Source organism: Vigna radiata, chromosome 10, assembly GCF_000741045.1.
Source record: "Vigna radiata var. radiata cultivar VC1973A chromosome 10, Vradiata_ver6, whole genome shotgun sequence".
In the NCBI taxonomy this organism is placed as follows: domain Eukaryota; kingdom Viridiplantae; phylum Streptophyta; class Magnoliopsida; order Fabales; family Fabaceae; genus Vigna; species Vigna radiata.
In genome coordinates, this window is record NC_028360.1 from 19,131,446 (window position 1) to 19,149,177 (window position 17,732).

Below are 17,732 nucleotides of genomic sequence, written 5' to 3' on the forward strand. Positions count from 1 at the left end.
CCCTATATATGTGACTCACCATGCACTTGTTAAAGTCTGGTAGAATAGATTTTATATCACTGATATGTCTTTCTACCTCTATGCATCTAGCTTTTCTCCCTTTCTCTATGATCTCAAGCAATGTTTTCGCATCTCCTTCAAGCCAAAGATCATTCCAACCATTTTCACGAGCTAGTTCAAGGCCTCTCCTAAGTGCAGTGAGTTCAGCAATAGTGCTGTTGGCTTCTCCAATGGATTCAGCATAGCCAAGCAAAAATTCTGCATTGTGATTTCTGACAAGCCCACCAATGCTTGCTTTTCCAGTTAGACTTTTGCACGATCCATCAAAGTTCAATTTTGTCCACCCAATGCTTGGTTTCTTCCATTCCACTGGGATTATTTCCTTGTGGAAATACCTAATCAACCTGCAAACAGGACTTTGCACTGGTTTTTGGCACCTAAAAATATTTATTAGACCCAACATTATGTGTATTTGTTTTCCTAGTAACCACTCGAGTTGAAACAAATGACTGGGATATCTGGAATGTTAATTTGAGAGGATTAACAAAAATTCGTACAACAGCATAAGAATCTTAATTTCTCCTAATAACTGTAAGAAAACTGATGTTCTAATTTGAGAGATGGTCAATACAAACAGTTGAAGAAACTGGTCGGAATTAAAAATAACTAACTGAATTTGGAGGGAAGGAAGAGTTCAATACAGCAACTCCATTTGTTGGAAATCTTTGTTCTATATTTGTTTTTCTTTCCTGAACGAATTCAATTTCCACCAAAGCAAAAAATAACAAGAAAGACTAAAATTAACACGTACCAATTTTGAGACTAAAGTTTGAAAAAGGAGGAAGATGTAAGGTATGATGCATGCATAGAAGAAACACAGAAACCTTGAAAAATGAAAGACAATAATGATGGGTTGATGATTAATAGGGTGGTGCTGCTTATTATGAAAGTGAATTAATGGTTCTTGCTTGACGGAAGTTCGCATTAAAAGAAGTTGGAGTGAAGAAAAAGGAAAGAAGATTCAAAAATTGAAAGACTCATTTGATACAGAAATAATGAGAAATGGGAGAGGTTTCTTCTTCAGGAACTCTCTAAACTAAGCATATTCTGTTGCTAAAGAAGATTGCGTGCATGAACTATCATATAAAGATTGCAGGAGAATAAAGAAGACTGCACGTTCTTTTCTCTAACGTAAACGTTAACCATTGAATTGTATTTTAGTAACTATTATAAACAAAACCTAAAAAACGCATTCATCATCCAAATATGGGAAACTCTATTACGGCTATATTTGTCTGCACCACCAACCACACCATGCAACAAAATCAACGTGCGTACGTTAAATAACTTGAACAAAAAAATCACTGTAGAATAATTTATCTGTAATAATACATATCAATAAGAAGATATCGGTTTTAGTGCTCCTTGAAAAACAACTTCCTACTGTCACATGCAAACAAACACTGTTTTTTTGTCGGCTGCGATATAATCAGAAATTTAATCATAATAAAATTGACTAAAGATTTTTTTTATTTAGTTATAAGTTGTCATGAAGATTTAGAGTGCTATGTCCAAGATGATTTCTTTTTTCAGTTAAAAATTCTATAATTAATCCACCAACGTAAAGTTGATCTATGTGAAATTAGTTCAAATTTCTGAAAGAAAATTAGAGTTTGAACACCTAAATATAGAGCATATGATTGAAGTTACACTAGTACAAAAATCATATTTTATGACTACAAAAATGAGATATGACGTACATAGTTTTGTATGTTATAATAGGTCTACATATTTTATGACGTAGCAAAAATTATATTATGATACAGTTTTTAAAATCAATCCATTTTTCTTTATATGAATATTGGAGAAAATGGTTTCGAATTGATCTGGAGTAAAATTATCTATATTCACATTCATTAGAGTTATTTCTTTTTTTATCATAATTTGTTAGATTTTGCTGTCGTTTTTTATGGATATCAACTTAAAATTTGTGTTGGCTGCGAAGAAGAAAAAAGAATGTCAAGAAGTCTATAAAAAAAGAAATAACTATAATGAATGTGAACATAGATAATTTTACTCAATATCAATTCGAAACAATTTTCTCCAATATTCATATAAAAAAATGGACTGATTTTTGAAACTGCATCATAATATGTTCAGGCTATAATGACGTAAATTTTTGCTACGTCATAAAATGTGTAGACCTATTATAACGTACAAAACTATGTACTTCATAACTCGTTTTGTATGTCATAAAATATGATTTTTGTACTAGTGTTAGAAGCTTGGTCAAATTTTGTTATTACAAAACATTTCTCAAGAAAAAAAATTATGAATACTTCACGCATAAAATATACTAAAAAAAATCTATAATTCATTTTTTTAAGATAAGGAATCTGACTAAGTTGGCTGTTTTGGTCAAATAGATAACAAGGAATGATAATATTTCGATTAATCATTATTTTCTAGCATGAAAGTTTATGTTTGATAATCTCAATGAGACTATTTTTCACAAAACAACATAAAATAAGGAACACCTTGGGCTTGTCTAAAACGAAATGGGCTGGGCTTTGGTTTGGGTGATCCGTTTGACCACAACTGGTTGACGTGGACAAATGGATCATTGGTGTCGTGTGGTTAAATATTTTGATGTCGGATGCTAATTATTAATTAGGCATTGCTTGCGCAATTTGTCACTCTTTTCACGTACCTTTTTATTTCAACGACGCCAATGATGGATTTTTCTTTTTTCTGTTAATCCAATTAGTAATATTTCAGTAAAATATTAAGAGTGGGAGAAGAAATTATTTCTGAGACTTTTCAACGAAATGACTATTTTTAAAATTGGAGAAGAAAGAGAGAACAAAATAGAAAATGTGATTATTTTTTAAACCTTTCAAAATTTTAGTCCACTCTTTTTATATTGGGATGAGTATTCTAAAATAAGCATCCTCAAATAAATAAAAAAATCAAAATTTTTAAAATACCTATTCCAAAAAAAAAAAGGACGGTTAAAAGGTGCAAAAAGTTAGACACTCCATAAGATGTAATTTTATTGAAAAACAGCCATAACAAATATATTTTATATGTCTGATTTTTATAGTAATTATTTTAAAAGTTAACTAACATACCAACACACTAATTTTGAATGGAAGGATAGCATATAATTATCCTACACTATTGTTATGGATTTATACCAATAGGATTTTAGTTATTTAAGTTTTATCTCATTTGGCGGGATATTTAACATTGTAAACTATCTTGTTGCTAACAGTCTAGATCAAATAGGTTTTATAGAAAAGCAAATCAATTTTTTAATCCATGAAAGTGTATAATGTTGTCAGATTAGTCTTTGAAATTCAAATAAAATTAAATGAGTACAGTCTGAATGTATTAGATTAAAAATTAAAAAAATACTTAAATAATAATCATAAAACTTGTATAAAAAAAATATAACAAGTGATTAAATTTAAAAAATTCAGTGAGGGTTGATTAATACAATAAATATAGATTTAGTATTATCTTCAGAATGTTCCATTACCAATGATCCATAACCAGTCAAGAACAGCCCCAGCGCATATGCCACTTAAAAGACATAAGACAAGCAAATTACCCAAAGCATTCTGCTCTGGACCCTGTAATGGAACACCAAAAACTCCAAAGTTACACTTGTATGTGATATAAAAAAATAAATATATATTTTAATCAATCTATTTTTTTCTTTTTTAAATTAAACGAGGAATTAGTTCTTCAATTCAAAAAAATGAATATATAAAATGACTGTTTTGTCTTTAAGAAAGTTAAAATTAATTAATTTTAAAATATAAACTTACATTTAAAAGAGTTAAAAAAATTATTTATCAATTTAAAAATAAAAGTAACAATACTAAGTTTACAGAAAAAAGAAAAGTCAGAAAACACATTTTTCCAGAAAAAAAAATGCATGAAATTCGATATATTTAGCTTTGATCCATACCTTTTTTTTTTTTTTTTATAAATGTTACTGATAAATGAAAAAAAAGGCCCTGAACATTTTTATTAACAAAATAATTGAATATTTTAAATAATTGAGAAGATACTTTATTTCTTGATAAGTAAATAATTAAGATGATATAACAAGAGATGCATTTGAAGTTGTAGTTTGATATTTGAGAGTTGAGTTGGATGAACTTGCCTTGTAACCTCTTGGTGCCACAGTAAGAACACACACAGTGAGATAGCCATTGGTAAGTCCCAGAAAGGAGGTGAGCAAAATCATCCATCCTTGGTCAGCATATTTTGCTGTAAAGTAGAATGCTGGAATCAACAAGAATCGAGAAAAGACTGCTATCAGTAGAGCCTTTCTGGATTCCAACTTCAGACATGGCACAAGGGGAATATATCTTGATATGAGATCCACTATATTATACATAGCTATCAAAACAACTGCGTACCTGTAAACATATTCAGTGCTCAAATAAAGTTATTTGAACTTTTTTCTATCAGTTTCATCGGTCATCAAAGGACAAAACAGAGAAAAACAGAATCAGTCTAACTGAGATATAAGATCACCTAATAATTTCTAGAAATGTCATATCTACATTCTAATTACAAAAAGTGGGTCTCATCTATTTAACGTTTTTTTTCTCTTGTACTGGATTGGAGAGGAGTTGTGCTCCATCAAGTCATGTCAAAGGCAATTGGATTAAATAAGACTAAGCATAGAACAATTACCATGTGCCTAACCGATGGGTGCCCGTATTTTCATACAAAAATCCAGGGAAGATTGACAGTGTTACCGCATATATAAAAAATAAATCAACTGCATAATCAAGATTCTCGTGAAATAATTGTTTGTTGCTCAACCGCTCTTGTTGCTTATCATCATATCCACCCTGCACAAGTTCCAAATCATTTTAGGAGATGATAAAATTAATTTCCACGTGATAAAGTATTGTTATTGTTTTAACATAATTATATTACTTGATCTTTAGTGTTTGTACTAATTCCAGCAGCAGCAAGGTCAGCTGCAACAGTTTTTGATCCCTCTAATGCTGCTTTTGAACGGTAATATTTCACTATGGGCAATTTGGTGAAGTAGATTGCATACAGGAAGATACAAACTAACTCAATGAATGAGGAAATTGCCAAGAATAGTACTGCAAGAATAAGAAACCATCACCTTTATTTTAAAGATACTGCACTAAGAATCATCATCATGCTGTTTGAAAATTGACAGGAGCTTTATACATGACAAAATAATACTATATCAAAATCAACCGATCAAGACAATATAAGATACATTGTAAAATTAGAATAAAAGCATACTTGCTCCCTTGCGAAGTCCATGACTAGATTTCTCGAAAGCTGCCTTGGTCAACATTCTCAAAAAAGAAATTAGAGCCCCTGATGCTGCCAAACCAGCAAGGTAGGACTGCATAGCAATATGTGTTATTTAAGTAAAAAAAGATAGCAGAGGACCTCGATTTATGAGTTTGTAAACTGTACCTCCAAAATAAAGGAATTGTAACTAGAAAGCTTATCACTGAAAGAAACTGAATGAATTATATGAAAAACAGACCTGGATAAACTCAGGGCACATAAAACATAGATCTCCTACCATGCCACCTTCGACTAGAGCATCTGCTACTCCAAAACAAGCAGCAAGCACACATATACCAATATAAGGTCCAATTCCACCTTTCCCTGATGTTGCTAGATCCACCTGTAACAACAACATATAGTTGAAGCTTTATGAGCCAAGGAAAATAAGCCACTGATTCACTACGGAAATTACACATATCAGACGCTGCAGATTATAGAACTGGAAATGTTATACTTACAACAAGAACAAAGAAAGTGCTAAAGAAGAAAAGAGTGAATCCAGCCAAATTCCGCTTTCTAGTATTGATCTTCGACTCATAGTAAGCCAGTATTATCATTGTTCCAATTGCAAATGGTTGGTAGACCAAGGTAAGTACCCTTGCAGGATGGTATTTCTCCAGAGTCGAACAAAAGATTCTTTAGAATGAATTAGGCAAACCATATTTTAAGAAGCATCGGTCAATCACAATTAGAAAATTTCCATTTCCCATCTTTTATAGGAGAAACATTTATTGTTGGTAATAAAGACATTGTACAGTTACATCAACTTATATCAGAAACTGAAAGCACCATGCATTACTTACGGGGAACAGTGTGTAATAGTAATCTCCTATAGTCAACATGCTGTTCCAGGAAACAAGGGACCCAATTCCAAGAATGAAACAAATTATCGTAGCTCCGTACTTTCCCTGGTTGCATTGAAAACAAACCGACAAGATGACAAATTCCATTCTAGAGAAATGTTACCGTTATACATATTAGCAGTAAAAATTGCTCTGACCTTGGGATTTTTTGGTGCTCCACAGTAATCACTGGCATCCATGGCTCTCCTCTTGAAAAATAAACGCTGAGGATAATTAATATTTATCAACAATAATTTCTAGTCCACAGATTTCTGAGTCCTTGGATAAGAAAGTACGTTTTGATTAATACATGAATAAAGTTCTGTCATTAATTAGAGAGAGAGAACAAATATAGATGAAGAATACTATTATTGGCGCAGTTTAAATCTTCAAGCACGAAGAACTTAAAATTATATGGTTCGCCTTATTAATTTCACTGGACCTACAATTGTGTTCTTTTTTAAGGTATTGAATTACTGGTACCTACTGTGGTAATTAATGGATCCACAACAAAAATACCAGATCAGGCAATGTTGTAGTAGACACGACGCTTGAGCTCTATGCAGAGGTGCTGTGAGCTACACTCTTCAATTGGTTAAGAAAATACATGAACAACTCCTTCGGGTGATTGGTTTGATCCATTTCTTATCAGTGACTTGCTATTAAAAATGAACAAAGTGAACTAAGATTTAAAAGTCAAGAAGACGAATAAGGAGAAATGAATAACATTAACTTGGGTGACTCGCCTGTCAATTGATGCCATAGAAGATGATTCAGATTTGATTAGAAAAATTTATCGCAAATAAAATTGCAGTAATTATTTGACGTTTCATTCCCATTTGGAACCGTATTTTGATGTGGTCGGAGATGGATTGCTATTACACGCTTTCACTGATCCAAACCTCGTACCGTGTTTAAGGTTGGCCAGATCCTTTCTTCAACAATCACTCCTTTTTTGTTATAAACAATAAGTCATTAATCCTATATTTTTGTTCTACTGCGCCTAAGTTTTTAGTATAAGAAAAAAATAACATTTTAAAAAGATTAATAAAATTTAATATAGTCTATTCTTTTTAATATTCCTGAAGTTGATTTCTTTTTATAAAGAACAACAGAGAAAGCATTAATAAGCAATCATAAGATCCACCTGCCGCCCACCACCACTAGCTCAATGATTTAAGCCCTTCTGATAAAAGTTCACAGTATAACACAATCATAAAATAGGTTCCTTTATTTACCAATTAACTTTGAGCATTAACACAATCTTAATGTGGGAATCAATTATAAGAAGAAAGAGAAAAAGTTTGCCTTCTTAAAAGTTTAATGGCTTTTATTTTTCTCATTATAGTCATTTTGTGATTTCATAACACCATTTTTAATGTTTTTAATTTAATTAAGTCTACTTTTTTTAAATAAACGAATTCAATTCCTTCAGTGATAACAAGTGAAATCAACTTTAACTATTATATGATTTATTATTATTATTATTATATTTTAAAAAAACAGATTACATTAACTCATTCTTTTTAAAAATATAATGGTAGAAAAAAACAATTAAACCAATATGTAAATTTTAACTATTTTTTATCTCATGTAAATAATACTATTGTAATTAATATTTTGCTTTCAATGTGTTTCTGTGGTTGATATCAATTTTAAAAAAAGAATTTTAATTTTTTAATAAATTTTAAAAATAAATTATACTTTTAATTGTAGTTGTTTGAGATTCTTGTTAATTCTTTTAACAAAAATGACTAAAAAATTAATCTAGATCTGAAATTGTCTTTAGAGATATAATTTTAAAATAGATAAATAATTAAAATTTTAAAAATAAATTATAATAGTTCATTTTTTATTTTAATTGCACAAAATTTATCTTTATGTAACTCAAATTATTTTAAAACCTTATGAATATTGAAACTTTAAATATTGTGATATTGTGTTGATATAGCTTAAGTGGTGAACTACCACGGAACAACATTGACGCTTAAGTGTATTTAACTCAAAATAATGGTTACTTTACACAAAGTGATATTGCTCAAGCAATAATAATATGTATGTTTTGTCAAGCGATAACTTATAATGCATATTAAGGAGGATTGATGATAGCTAATAATATTTTTAGAACTTATTAAATTATACACTAAATATCATTGTTTAAATATCGATATAATGCTTCATCTGCTAAAATGTGTGATTTGATATCTATGTTTATATGTACATGAAATGATAGTGATATGCATTCACTTCTATAATTATATTTAATTGTTATGAATTTCAAATTATAATGTTTATAAATATTTTTATTACATATAGAATTTTGGGAGAAAAGAGTTGAAGATAAATATAGTTGTTGTGAGTTGAAGTATTTGAAGTATGAAAAAATTATCCTTAAATAAAATTCATAATTTTATTAAGAAAATAACATGTTATATGCAACTCCGATTTGAGATAAAGTTATGTGGAAGTTTTAAAGATGTAGAATGAATAAGCTTTAATATTAAACTTTACTTAAAAGTTTGGCTTTTTGAAAATTGATAAATTAATGAATTTATTAAATAAAAATGCATATTGAAAATTATGTGAATTGTGATTTTTTTATAAATATTTATGTTTATTGTGTCTAATTTTAGACTTATTCTTATTTTCTTGTTGGTGGTGAATGTAATAATCCTGTAGACAAAATTACGTGGGAAACATATGATATTATATATAAAGAAAAATAATTACTTTTGATAAGGTATATAATATGTACATACTCACTTCATCTTCAATTTAAAAGATAGGATATTAATCAAATTCATATCTATATTCAATTAATACGAAAAGTTTTCGTCAAAACCAAAACAAATTCAAACCATATTCATGTAACAGGTCAAACAATTTTAAGTTTATATATATACATATATAACTACTGTATATATAATTTATGTTTTCGGATACGTTAAAACTTACATTTATACGTATTATTAAAAAAGCAAATAAATCCATATTAATAGAGTTCGAAGCAAACCAACTCATATTTCTAAGGAGTAAAAAACAAAAGAAACTTGTACCTGACTCACGTTAATTTGACAATAAATTGAATGCCAGCAATAAGAAAAAAAATAGGTGTTTACTTTATAATGGTTCATGTCTCTTCTAGGTTTTGATTATTTATTTATTTGAAAAATTTTATAGGTAAAATGTCTTTTGAGTTTCTGAAATTTTTTTGATTAAATTTGGCATTAATACTTTTATTTAAAAAATAATATTTTTGGTCCTCATATTTCAAAATACGATTGATTTTGTCTTTAAACAAATACTTGATCTTGATTTAACAGAGTATTGAAGTTCATCGTATTCAATATATGACAAGATTAAAATTACAGTTTTCAAAGTGTCAGGACAAAAACTAATTTTGTCTAAATCTTGAGAGCCCTAAAATGCCTTCCACCTTAAAATAAATTAATTGTAACAGAAATAGAGTAAAAGAAATTATTTTGTATCTAAAAATATTTTCAAAATAGTTTTAGACCACATTTTTTTATACAGATAATAAGTTAAAATCAATTTAAACTACACATGTAAATATATTTCGTAATTCCCTTGCCTAAAATTCAATTCTACTTTATTAAAAAACTCTCCAAAACAAATCCCATACCCAAGCATCCTGTGAGCTGCTATACAGCCACATTCATTGTTACTTTTGAACCCAATAGATAGGAACTTTCAACTTCAATACACAAATTTATGCATTCACAGAAATGATCGCATCAACTCCAAACTGTCAAAAATCATTTTCATACATCAAATAATAAAATAAAATATAACAAAAACTTAACACTGAATAGGTGATTAAAAGATCTGGCTGTTGGTTTTCAAATACATCTAGTTCCAATTTTCTTATTCATATATATAAATGGTCAAATGCTAAATTATTCTCAATAATAGGTGATTGCAACGCAAATGTCAAGAAAATGAAATGAAAAAGTATGGTAGATAGTAACCATCAAATTGAACCAATCTGCAAAATGTTCGCAGAGAATGAGAAAACGTTTCGTCCAAAGGTCGCAATCAATGCAATCGTCACAACACAAGAAAGCGTAATCAGAAAATGACATTTGGGGCGACGACAGTAATCCATTCACAAAAGCAGGAATTCATTACGCAGTGAATACAAAAGAATAGAGTGATAGGGTTTTGGTATTTACCAGAAGCAGAATTGTTGTTGTGAAGATGACAACAAATCAATGGCAGAGTTTGGTTCTTCTCACCCTTTCCTCTTCTGCACACGCGCTCAAACTCCTTTTTCATGCCTTGCGTTGTGGTGTGCTCGAGATCTGCAAATTTTAAATAAGAATCTCACCTGAGTCAAATTAATATTTATTATTCTAAATGTTATTTAATTAATTACATTACTTTCCATGTAAAACAATTTACTCGTGTCAATATTATGGAGGGTTTAAAATGATTTACTTTACCTTTAATGAAACAATTTATTAAATATGTTTAGAATGTTAATTCTTGATTCAATAGCTTCTATATTAAGTTTATTCACAAAATATTAACATTATAATTTTTTTAAAAGAAAAGAATGTCAATATACTATTAATATATTTCCTATTAGCTCAACTGAAAGCAGGACGCTTTCTATCTCAAACAAAATGTACACATTTTTTTATATTATCCATGGTATTATTTAAAAAAACATACGATGGTGTACATTTTTAATTGGATAATGTTATCCTTCAATAAATAAAAAATAAATAATTGATTCAATATAGCAAGTATTAATAAAAAAAAATAGTTCAGTAAAAAATTAATTATTGTAATTTTGTTTGAATTTCATTAGTTTCATTAATATTTAAGATAATGCAACACGAGTTTAGTAAAAATGACATGAATATGTTATTAATTTCTTAATTATATATTAATTTTTATTTCAATCAATATATGTGACGATTACTAAATATCAAATTTGTATTTAGTTCAATTACCTTAACCATTAGTTCAAATAAAATTAATGGAATTAAAGTTTTATATTAAGATTATAAATATTTTAGAGTTAAATATGATTATATTTCATACACTTATATGTAAAATTAGAATTCATTTTTATCTCAGATTTTAATGTATTTTGATATTAAACCTATAAAAATAAATAAATATAATATTTTAATATAAATTACATTATATTTTTTTAACGTATCATACTACATTTTAATTTCAAGTTTAGAAATTAAACATATTTATTTTTTTATTAATATTAAAAATAAAATATGAAAATAGTGAATTGAACTAGTTATTTATGCAATAAAATTTACCCGTTTATTTTTTTAATGCAATAAACAATAGATTAGCTTGTCTCTGTTTCGAATAACTAAATAACTTTTATTTTTAAAATAATATATAATTAACTTTTATTAATATTTTTACAAAATTATATATGTATTTCAAATTGTATTATTTTCTTATTTATTTAATTATTTACTGAAAAATAAAAATATTAAAGTTTCTTTAGTAAATATTAAGTAGATTCTTAAAGAAAAATCAATGAAGACAATACTTATCCTAGTATTAACTAATGATGAACGCAATGTCTTGTTTAAACACCATAGATACAAATGTTTTGTTTGAGGACACTTGTCACTAAACTCTTTGTGTACATCAACGTATCTAATAAGCTTATTTTTGGAAAGATGAAGATATGTGATCTTAAACATTTTCGAATACAATTCAAATATTATAAATATTTATTTACGTAGTGAAAAGTATTCGTTTTAATTGATCTTAAAAAATTTCATGTAAACAAAATAAACAATAAATAAATATATTAGAAAAGGTAAAAACAATAAAATATATATCTTAAAAATCACTTGATAATGAAATTGAATATTTTGCTTTCTAAATTACTTGAATGAAATTGCAAATAAATAAAAAAATCATTCAAGATTGTGATAAAATAAAAATTACATTATGATATGGGCGAACTTTGTAATTATTGAAGAAGTCAAGATTTATTGTTTTAAATGAAAAAAAAAAACTAAGAATCAATCAAAATATTGAAATAAATTTTTTAGATTAACTAATAAGTATTTTAGTAAACAAATGAGTATAAGAAGTGAAATAGGTATAAAAACAAATATGAAAACAAAAATTACATAAATATGTAAATATTTATATTTCAATATCTATTTTAAATAATCAAATATTAATTATATTTATATTTGGTCAAAGCAAAAAAGTTTCACAAAAATTGAGATGAGTTTAAACAATAGAAAATTTATTTGTCATCTCATTTTGAGAATTTATGATTGAAATAGTAACACACTGTTGAAACTTATACTACAAGATGTATTTGGGATAATAAAGTATACATTTAATCAATGGCAACAGTAATAATAATAACATATCATAATTAGAAATAAAATGTTGTTTAGATAATTCTTTAAGAAAAATAAAATAATTAATTGTTTAATATAATAAAAAGAGTATGTATCAAGTTAAAAGAAAAATAAATCTATACGAAAATAATTATAAAGTAGAAAATTTCATATACAATTTATATTCTCAGAAAAAGTTCTACAAATTTAACTATTAAAATCTACAAACAGTTCCCTTATCATAAAAATAGCTCAAACTTTTGAATTTAATTTTCCCCAAATATAGGGTAGATAATAAAATGTATTAAATACTATGACATGCTCGAAGCACGTAACTTGCAGCAGCTTCTCATGTTAGCCAGTTGGGGGTAAAAGAGAAAATCTTGTTATGTTCAATTATTTTCTCCCATACCTGCAACATGGCTCAAAGAGACAAGCAAATTTACATACACTACTGAGTTCTTTTAAAAGCCTGATTTTCCTATGAGCCACAGCCAATCAAGAGCAACCCCAGAAAATATGCCACATAAAAGAAACAGCACCAGCAAATTACCCAGTGCATTTTGTTCAGGGCCCTGCAAAACCAACAAGCCATCATTAGATATATAACCAACTCTTATACTTCCTCCCTTATAAAATTTTTTCTTTAAATATCTATATTTAAAAATTTTAATGCTCTTTTAAGAACCAGTTTATTAGAATTAAACAATTTAAATAAAATAGAAACTGATCACTAATAATTTTAAAACCAATTCATTATTCAGTTACGGGTATAAAAATATAGGAAAATGTATATAAAAGCTTATAAAGAGACATGAGTATAATAATAGAATTTTAGATAGAGACTGACCTTGTAACCTTCTGGTGCGATGGTGAATACACATACAGTGAGATAACCATTGGTTAGTCCCAAGAAAGACACAAGCATGATCATCCATCCCTCGTCACCATATTTTGCTGTGAAGTAAAATGCTGGAATCAACAGGAATCTAGAAAGCACTGCAATGAGTAAACCCTTTCTGGATTCCAACGTCAGACATTTGATAAGGGGAATATATCTGGATATTAGATCAAACACGTTGTACATTGCGATCAAAACAAGAGGGTACCTACAAGAACCTCAGATGATGAGCCGTGTGTGAAGACGCATTTAGATGACCAAAAGATTGGCAATTAATACACGCTTACCATGTTCCTAGCTGGTGAGATCCAGTATTTTCATACAAAAATCCAGGGAAAATTGATAGTGTTAACACATATATTAGAAACAAATCAGCTGCGATATCAATGTTCTGTAGAAATAGTTGTTCATTGCTCAGCCGGTCTTGATTTTTAGCATCAAATCCAACCTGCAATAGTTCAAGTCTTTCAGATTACTGTAATATACTTCCTGGAGCTTAGTTTATTAATTTCTTTAATAGCTGTTACATTACTTGGTGGTTGGTCTCGTTATGAATACCGGCAGCTGCAAGATCAGCTGATACAGTTTTTGATCCTTCTAAAGCAGCCTTTGAACGGTAATATTTTACTATGGACAACTTAGGGAAGTAAAATGCGTATAGAATTATGCAGAAAAACTCAAAAACGGTAGAGATTGCAAAAAATAGCACTGCAAAATGAGGAAAGAATCAATCTTGTGTCAAAGAACAGCCATCTTTAGAGTTAATGATGACTACCAAATCTATCATGCTGTATAAAACTGCAATAATGCAAAAACAAGTGAGTAAAACTAATCTGTGGCAGTGTCCATCAGTGAATAAGAGCAACATACTAGTCCCTTTCCGAAGACCATTCTTTGAATTCTCAAAAGCCACTTTGGTGATAAGTCTCAAACCAGAGGCTAGAACTCCGGAGGCAGCCAAACCAGCAAAGAAAGACTGTAAAGCATTCAATTGTAGAATTTAGTAAAAGACTACTATTTTAGAAGATAGTATATGTGGTTTTTTCTGTATCATGTTCAACCTCATACAAATTAAGCAAGTATTTCTCCAGCAAATGACAACGACTAAATTGTTCTCTTCCTTTGATATTCTATAATCTTTTCCCAGTAACTTCCATCGCTTATATTCTCTTTTTTTAAAAAAAAATAAAATAAAATTTAGTTTTATAGTTTTTTCTTCCTTCTTCTTCAAATAAGGGTTGAGAATTTCTCAAAAATCACAAAACAGGAGCGAAAAAGAAATTATGAGGATAACCTGGATGAACTCAGGACACATGAAAGACAAGTCTCCGACCATGCCACCCTGGACATGAGCATCTGCAATTCCAAAACAAGCAGAAAGGATACATATACCAATGTAAGGTCCCATTCCCCCTTTTCCTGATGTTGCTAGGTCTAACTGTTACACAAAATATTCTGAAGCTATTATACACAGAGCAGAAAAAATGAAATTAACAGCCACATAAACCAGTTGTAGCAGACTTGAAGCGGTATAAGACAGTAGATTTTATCTTTTTCAAACTAGAAAAAGAAAAAATGAAAAACAGTGAAATAGGAGGTCACTCACAACAAGCACTAACAAAGTACTGACGGAGAAAAGAGAGTAGCCAATTAAGTTCCGCAATCTAGTGTTGATCCTTGACTCATTATACGCCAGTATTGCCATAGTACCAAGTGCAAAGGGTTGATAAACAAGGGTGAGTACACGCGATGGATGATATTTCTATGGCAAAAAGTCGTTAGACAGACCAATAAACCTCATAATTTATTCACAGTCAATTTCAATTCAAATATACAACAAAGAAAGAAGAACGAACAACTTTGGGTTCATGAGATACTCACAGGGAACAGAGTGTAGTAATAATCTCCTACTGTCAACATACTGTTCCAAGCAACCAGAGATCCCAATCCAAGAATGAAACAAACCACCATGGCTTGAAACTTTCCCTGCTTGAAACAAATTAACCCAACCATTATAGGTAAGCATAGCAATAATGGAGGACGAATACCAAGAAAACACATCATAGTAACAATAGCATACCTCTAATCTTCTTGGTGCTTCATTATCATTAGAAAGACTCATGGCTCCACGAATCTGCTACAACCAAGTTAAGGTAACAATAGACTGGTTAATGACCATTTATCAGGTTTGGCATATTGAGAAAAAGAAAAAAAAAATCCATAAAGGAAAAAAGAAACAATAAAGAAAAAAGAAACAACGTTCACATTACATATGGGAAAAAAAACCTGATATGACTCTTGAACCCAAAAGTCTACCCACTTTCTAGGTAGCTTGAAAAATGACATATTTAGTAAATATTTACCATTATAATTAAAAACAATATATTAATAATATTCAATAATTAAATTGTTTGATTCAAAATTACAATTTTAGAAGTTATTTAATTCCTGATTTGTGATTCTGGTTTTTATTGTTTGTTACTTAAAGAAATAATTGTTATCATAACGTTACATATAAAAGAATAAGAAAATATATTTAAAAAACAGTTATAAAAACGAAAACATATTCATAACCTCTTTTTTTCTTGAACAACTTTTCAATTTTTTAATAGTAAAATGTTATATTTAGATTAAGATAATAATAAATATAAATACAATTTTAAAATAAAACAATGATATATAATGATTGAATAGACTAATAAATGAGAATAAAAAAGAATTAAACGGAATTGGAAATGGAGAGTATAAATAACCTAATAATGGGTGATGTAAACTAAGAAGAAGTCAACTGAATTGGATGTGTATGCCAAAATGGTTATAAATTATATGTAAGTATCAAGTTGAGATTTGGATTTTCTGATTGTTTTTATTTCCCCAGAAAGTGAATCTTTCCATACTTTTGTGTAATCAAGCATCGGGAAAAAGACAAATTCTAAGATATTATCTATTGGCTCTCAATAACATCCATAATTAAGAAAAACCATTGGTCCAGTTTAAAATTTTGAAAAAAAAAAGACTATTTTCAGTTTTGCTTAAAATTGATCAAAAATATATTTAATTTTTATTAAAAAATATCCATTACAAAATAAGATCCTAAACCCTTTTAAATAAAAAGATATTGTAAGATTAAAAAATAGTTAGCTTAGTTTGGAAGAAGATTCAGAAAGCAATAGGTGTCAGATTTTGTTTCCTAGCAAAAGAAAAGATTAGCAATATGCATTTTTTCTTTTTTGCTTAGACACCAAATTTATAGCATTTTATTACTTTTAATTGGGATTTTTAAGATTACCCAAACATGTGCTATTATAGCGTTGAACTTCTTTTTATTAATGAACGGGCATACTAAAAAGCCCATTGATTTCTTTGAAGAGATTATGATAGTTGAAAAACCAAACTTTTAAAAATTAGGCTCTCTTAGTCTTCGTATTTGTATGAAAATATTAGTTTGGTCATCAAGTTTTGAACTGTCTCAATTGGGTCATAATTTTTGTAAAAATGCATACATTTTACTCCAACCGTTAACTGATCTCAAACGACGTTAAGTTTAACTGACGTGGTATGCTGACGTGTTGGCTTAATCCCTTCTTACTCCTCGTATTTGTGTGAAAATCTCAGTTCGGTTAGAGAGATGAATAAAATCCCTAATTCAAATAAACGGCTGGCTTAATCCCTTCTTGGTCCTCGTATTTGTGTGAAAATCTCAGTTCAGTAAGAGAGATGAATAAAATCCCTAATTCAAATAAACTAAACACGCCAACATACCACGTCAGCTAAACTTAACACCATTTGAAATCAATTAACGATTGGGTAAAATGTGTCCATTTTTACAAAAATTATGACCCAATTGAGACAATTTAAAACTTCTCTGACCGAACTGAGATTTTAACACAAATATGAGAACCAAGAAGGGATTAAGCCAAAAAATTATAATAAAATACTTTAAAAGCTTAGAAAATTCGTACAATGCATTTTACCCTTTTCCATTTCTTCCATTTCCTTTGTGTGTCTGTTACTATTTCTGCGTGATCTTTTAATTAAAGAATAATTACTTTTAAATGCTGAAATAATAAGTTCTGAATAAAATTATTACAATTCCGGAAAATTAATACGGCAAACAACATAAATTACATTCTTTTTATTTGTAACATTTCTTTAAATATCTAATTAACAATGATGAACTTATGTTACATTACATTTAAAAACATGTAATTAGTGACCGATCTTAATTAATAACATTAGAAGAGGTAAAATAATATATTC

The 17,732-nt window shown here is 28.6% G+C and overlaps 2 protein-coding genes across 6 annotated transcripts; both read right to left on the reverse strand.

The window, feature by feature from the left end:
* Positions 1–3,443: 3,443 nt before the first annotated feature.
* Positions 3,444–10,625, reverse strand: LOC106775184 (equilibrative nucleotide transporter 3). 5 transcript variants are annotated; one of them, XM_014662261.2, is made up of 11 exons: positions 10,400–10,625; positions 6,726–6,865; positions 6,365–6,415; positions 6,168–6,272; positions 5,823–5,978; positions 5,561–5,704; positions 5,308–5,413; positions 4,963–5,138; positions 4,714–4,874; positions 4,175–4,433; positions 3,444–3,635 (listed from the first exon to the last, which is right to left on the reverse strand). In XM_014662261.2, the coding sequence occupies exons 3-11, from the start codon at positions 6,404–6,406 to the stop codon at positions 3,525–3,527; spliced, it is 1,260 nt and encodes a 419-aa protein (XP_014517747.1). In that variant the 5' UTR covers positions 6,407–6,415; positions 6,726–6,865; positions 10,400–10,625; the 3' UTR covers positions 3,444–3,524. The 5 variants fall into 5 exon arrangements, with proteins under 5 accessions (XP_014517747.1, XP_022642891.1, XP_014517745.1 ...); XM_022787170.1 differs by having other exon boundaries at positions 6,365–6,430; XM_014662259.2 differs by lacking the exon at positions 6,726–6,865.
* Positions 10,626–12,785: 2,160 nt separating this feature from the next.
* LOC106775128 (equilibrative nucleotide transporter 3) lies at positions 12,786–15,721 on the reverse strand. Its single transcript, XM_014662189.2, has 9 exons — positions 15,553–15,721; positions 15,354–15,458; positions 15,079–15,234; positions 14,767–14,910; positions 14,343–14,448; positions 14,005–14,180; positions 13,760–13,920; positions 13,422–13,680; positions 12,786–13,146 (listed from the first exon to the last, which is right to left on the reverse strand). Exons 1-9 carry the CDS (start codon positions 15,592–15,594, stop codon positions 13,036–13,038), a joined length of 1,260 nt encoding a protein of 419 aa, XP_014517675.1. The 5' UTR covers positions 15,595–15,721; the 3' UTR covers positions 12,786–13,035.
* Positions 15,722–17,732: the final 2,011 nt, after the last annotated feature.

Coding starts and splice junctions, on each gene's coding strand:
- LOC106775128 (XM_014662189.2), bottom strand. CDS start 15,594: ATGAGTCTTTCTAATGATAATGAAGCACCAAGAAGATTAGAG. Junction 13,681..13,759: donor TCTCACCAGCTAGGAACATG/GTAAGCGTGTAT, acceptor AGGTTCTTGTAG/GTACCCTCTTGTTTTGATCG. Junction 13,147..13,421: donor TCGCACCAGAAGGTTACAAG/GTCAGTCTCTAT, acceptor TTGGTTTTGCAG/GGCCCTGAACAAAATGCACT.
- LOC106775184 (XM_014662259.2), bottom strand. CDS start 6,406: ATGGATGCCAGTGATTACTGTGGAGCACCAAAAAATCCCAAG. Junction 5,979..6,167: donor ACTATTACACACTGTTCCCC/GTAAGTAATGCA, acceptor TCGACTCTGGAG/AAATACCATCCTGCAAGGGT. Junction 4,875..4,962: donor GTACAAACACTAAAGATCAA/GTAATATAATTA, acceptor GAACTTGTGCAG/GGTGGATATGATGATAAGCA.